Source organism: Eurypyga helias, unplaced genomic scaffold (genome assembly GCF_000690775.1).
Source record: "Eurypyga helias isolate BGI_N326 unplaced genomic scaffold, ASM69077v1 scaffold9246, whole genome shotgun sequence".
In the NCBI taxonomy this organism is placed as follows: Eukaryota; Metazoa; Chordata; class Aves; order Eurypygiformes; family Eurypygidae; genus Eurypyga; species Eurypyga helias.
The window spans coordinates 38,217-42,922 of NW_010256009.1; the positions used below are offsets into that span (position 1 = coordinate 38,217).

Sequence of the window (4,706 nt, forward strand, 5' to 3'; positions counted from 1 at the left end):
ATTTCCTTCCCCTGAAGTTAAAAGATTTGAAGAATTATCTTGTCTCATCAAGAGCCTTAATCCAACTCCATGTAACTGGCATTCACTTTCGTCTTTACAAAGATCTCACATTTTTATTGGCTCTTTCCCCTCTTCCTTTATGATCGTTCCTATTTGCAAAGACTACATAATTTGCAATGTTTAGTTCCTATCAGATTTTTTTTTTCCACAAACAAGTCACTGTATCTCTGAAAAACACTTCATCTTTTAGATCTATCTCCTTTTCTTTCAAATCTGCCTCTTAGGCTTTTCTGTGATGAAAAGATTTGGTTTAGATTTCCATAAGCAATTGCATTAATTCCATAGGTGATACCGTACTTCCTCGTACTTCCTGTTATTATTTGCAGTTTTTTCCCTACGCAAATTTTGTATGCATCTCTTTCTGACAGTAGTTGCTTTCTTTTGTTCCCTTTCTTCATGCAGTTCTGCTCTTCTTGTCTTTCCACTACATGTTTGGACGCTGGCAGTGGTTCTTGCAAACCTATTATGCATTAGACTCTCCCCCGGCAGACTACGGCTTTTTTGAGCAGTAGTTGTTGGCTGTCTTGCCTACTTAAAGAACCCCAGTGTAGTGCTGTTAAAGCTTACTTTGATGATTTGATATGAAACTTTCTAGAGAAACATTGCATTCTCATGACTTTAAGCAAAAGGCGTAGTTTCAGCAAAAGCCATTACTAAAATAATTTTTCTTTAGCTTATTACATAATGGCCCTTTTCTTCATATAACTTCTTATATATTTTTGCCAATTTACTGACTTGCCATTCAATGTCAACCTGAAAGGTCAGCAGACTGCTCTTTCTCCCTGTTCTCTCTCTTGGCCTGAGCAGTCTATCATAGGAACCACAGTCCACTGAAAGAGCTTACACACTGATTGACATAAAACAAACTTTTCTGCATCCATTTCTTAAAAACCTGGAACAAATGCTTCACTCAAGCAGACTGCAGCATTCAAGCTTTACTAACGCATTTCTCCACACAACTGCATCAACAGATTTTCACTTACATGCCTTTTAAGATTTTAAGCTCATAGATAGAATGGAATCAATATAATTACACAGAAAGAAAGCAAAAATATGGTTCTACTTACCTTTCTTTGTCTTGTAGGGTCCTCCATTGGGGTGTATATCTTGTAATGGGACAGATACTACCTTGGCTAGGCCAGCATTCATCATGTATTGATAGAGACGTTTGAAAGTTCTCTCACAAAGACCCTGATTCAAATGGAAACGGCAAAAGTCACTGTAGCCCAAAAGTCTCACTTGTAGGTGAATAGTATGGAAGAAACTCATATTGCCTGTTCTTAAAACATCGTATTGTGGGGTAGGATATCAAAGGCAGATCTTAAAACCCTGCTAGTGCAGACACCGGGCAGAGAGTAAGCTGCTTCTGGATTGTGTTCTGTGCCTCCAACTCTACTGTCCAAACAAGCAGCAGCAACCAACTGCAGCATCATGCAACTGAACACTGACAAAACTTTTCTGAAACTGTGGATCAAAGAGAACTCTTTCCTTACGACAAAAGGCAAGAGGAACTTGATCTAGTAGGTTTCCAATATCCTTCTTTTGATATCCCATCCCAAAGATGTGCACAACTTTAAAAAAACAGCAGTAGGAATGACTGGCTTTGATACTAATCACGCAGTCTCTGCATTAATGAGAATTTGAAAGAATAATGAATCTCACCAATTCTTCCCTCAAGTTTCCTAATGTTTCCATCTGGTTTGAACGAGCACTTAGCATACTTGAGAGTTTCTCCATCAGAATATCATATTTGCTCCTCCTAACCAAGAAAAGAAAATCATTTTACATGTAGGCATGCATATGCCTTTATAAGCACGAGCTGCACCTTTACAAAAGGTCAGTCACTAGAGAAAGTATGCTGAGGTCTTCTCAGATTGTTTTAGGGATTATAGGTTTCTTTTCCTTCTGTCAATAGCACATGAGAGGACTTGTCACTAAGAAGAGACTCCAGCTGAGGGAACTGTGACTAAGCCCAGGCCGTCACCTCATTGGCAATCCACAGAAGCACGAGTTCTAATCATAAATAAGATGGGAAACAAAATTTTATTAGAAATGTGTTTGAAGAGAGAACACTCAAAATTAGCAGAACAATCAGTGCTACAGTAAGAAAAGGTAGGCTCATGCAGGCAGGTGTCAGGCACTAGAATACCCTACTGTTTACAGCTCCGAGACCAGTAAGTTTTAAACTGTCCAGCATTGGGAAGAGGAGTTAAAGAAATTGAGAAGAGTCAATACCACAAAAAACTTTGATGGTTCTGTGACAATAAACTAAACTTTCATCATAGTTGGAGGTCACAGTGTACCCAGATCTTTAAAATACCCGAGTGGCCCATACCTATCAACATGGAAGCGAGTCAGGAGTAGAAGAATTGAGTGTTGCTGCGCTCCACTTGGTAGTCTTATGACATGGGACTGCATTGTTATGAGACCATTTCTGTCCAATACTCTTCGGTGATAATGAATTTTTCCAGCATCCACTCTAAAAAAACCAAAGATAGCAAGGTATCTATAGGCATAGGAACTTCTGTAAATAAATACTAATTATCCAGTATTCACTTGAATTACCTGTGGTCTTAGTGACATGCGTTATATTAATTTTCAAAGTGACAATCTCAAAATTAGGAAGTACCAAAATTAAGATAACCTGTGAAATTAATTTTCACAGTTAATCCAATTAAACAGAGAGAAATACCTCTGATCTTAACCTGCAGTCCCTATGGACAATCACAGTGTCACAGCATGGTTTGATGACAGAGCTGACCCAGCATTGTATCCCCGTGTCCTCTTTCTAACTCCTGGCTACACTACAATCACTGCCCTCCCTGTGACAGCTCTGGTATTTATCTCGCTCCTTGGTGCGCTCAGGTCACTGAACTGGCAGAAAAGTATCCATAAAAGATTTCCCTCCCACTCCCATCATCTTAGTTGCCTAAAAGAGCTTTCTAGGCGACAAAAAATGATGCCAGCGTGACGTGCGAGCCACAAAGGTGTCATCTCCCAGAAACAGTGAATCCTTTACAGCAATGCTAACATCCTCCAGCACTGCAATCCAGAAGCCTTGCGCCCACTGAGGCTGTGTGATGCTCCTCCACCAACAAGATACATGGTCTAGTTTGGGAGCTGGTAGCTCAGGTCACGCAGGGAAAGATATCACACAGGGCTGGGGACAAAATGTGAGCATCCCAGAATCTGAGAATAACTCAGCAGTTTAGAAAAGGAAATAAAAATCACCCTTCCATCCCAAATTTGAATAAGAAGTGCTTTAGAGAAAGCGAGAGCTTTCACAAGTTAGAAACCTGTGTACTGACCCCATAGACAATCTCTGGTTCCATGAGAAAGTATCAGGAAGTATAACAAACTCAAGGATACTCCTAGCAATACAGACTCCAAGAACCAAGTGCTCCAGGTAGTAAGGATGAGGAACTACCAATGCAAATGTGAATTTAAGTCAATATACAGGAACACTTAAGTGGACAGATCTTTCTAAGTAACCAGTGGAAACTTAGTAGCTTTGATTTAATTCATACAGCAAGGCATAAACTTACTTGAAAGCCCCACTGTGAAGGTCCCTCTGAAGCTCTCCTTGCCACCTAGCACGACCTAAACGCTCCAGTATACAGTAGGAGAAGTCAGGGAGCTTTAAGTCAGGGTCCCCCTCCCAGCCTATTAAAGCTCTGTAACGCTGATCTTGGGAAGCAACAATGACTAGTTTCTCTCCCCATCTGAAAAAAAAAGAGAAGGTAATAAAATATTATTAGTTCCATAAAAACAGAGAGATCAATTTCTCCCCACAAACATCATTATTGATAGAATCCACACAAACTGAGTGAGGACTAAATTGTAAAACTTAAGTTAATAATCTTTTAATGCCAGATATAAGGTGTTCACTCACTTTTCAACAGCTTCTGTGTAGGTATAACAAGGCTGCAAATCCTTCCTCCTTATTTGATCAGTGATATCCACTCTCTCTTTAAAATACTGGCAGGAACCTTGTATGCCATCCTTATTATCCAAAATCATGTGGACCGGATAAATATCATCTGAAGGAAGAGGATCTCTTTTGGTTTCCAGGATTCCAGTTTCCAGGTCTATTTCTTCATATCTGAAATAAAAGCAGAGAGCCAACATTTAACAAAGCAAGGGGAATTTGTACTGAAATACAAGATTGCCATAAACAATGGTGATGCCTCTACCAAATACCTTGGAAAAATATAACTACTAGAACGTCAAAACTGGAAAAACACAAAAAGCAGAGCTGTACTCCTCAAGTATCACCAGAGTATGAGAGGCAAGAGTTTGGGAATACACTGTTTGATCTGCAAAAACTCAAGGATATTGAAGTGGTGGGAACAAAAGAAACATGTATAAATACTAGTTTTCAGAAAAGGAAAACAGATACATCTACCCTGATCATAGAATAGAATGGTTTGGGTTGGAAGGGACCTTAAAGCTCATCTAGTTCAACCCCGCCCCGTGCCACTGGCAGGGAAACCTTCCACTAGACCAGGTTGCTCCAAGTCTCATCCAGCCTGGCCTTGAACACTTCCAGGGATGGGGCATCCACAGCTTCTCTGGGCAACCTGTCCCAGTGCCTCCCCACCCCCTCCAGGAAGAATTTCTTCCTGATATCCAATCTAAACCTCCCC

At 40.2% G+C, this 4,706-nt stretch overlaps 1 protein-coding gene across 1 annotated transcript in view; it reads right to left on the minus strand.

Annotated features, from left to right (window-relative positions):
* GTF3C1 (general transcription factor IIIC, polypeptide 1, alpha 220kDa) overlaps positions 1 to 4,162 on the minus strand; it is a gene marked incomplete at its 5' end in the record, with an annotated part of 41,920 nt that extends 37,758 nt beyond the window's left edge. Inside the window, 5 exons of the mRNA XM_010153511.1 lie at positions 1,128 to 1,251; positions 1,723 to 1,819; positions 2,396 to 2,539; positions 3,606 to 3,782; positions 3,953 to 4,162. Of these exons, the coding sequence (XP_010151813.1) occupies positions 1,128 to 1,251; positions 1,723 to 1,819; positions 2,396 to 2,539; positions 3,606 to 3,782; positions 3,953 to 4,162 (752 nt within the window). The remainder of the gene's footprint in view (positions 1 to 1,127; positions 1,252 to 1,722; positions 1,820 to 2,395; positions 2,540 to 3,605; positions 3,783 to 3,952) is intronic.
* Positions 4,163 to 4,706: the final 544 nt, after the last annotated feature.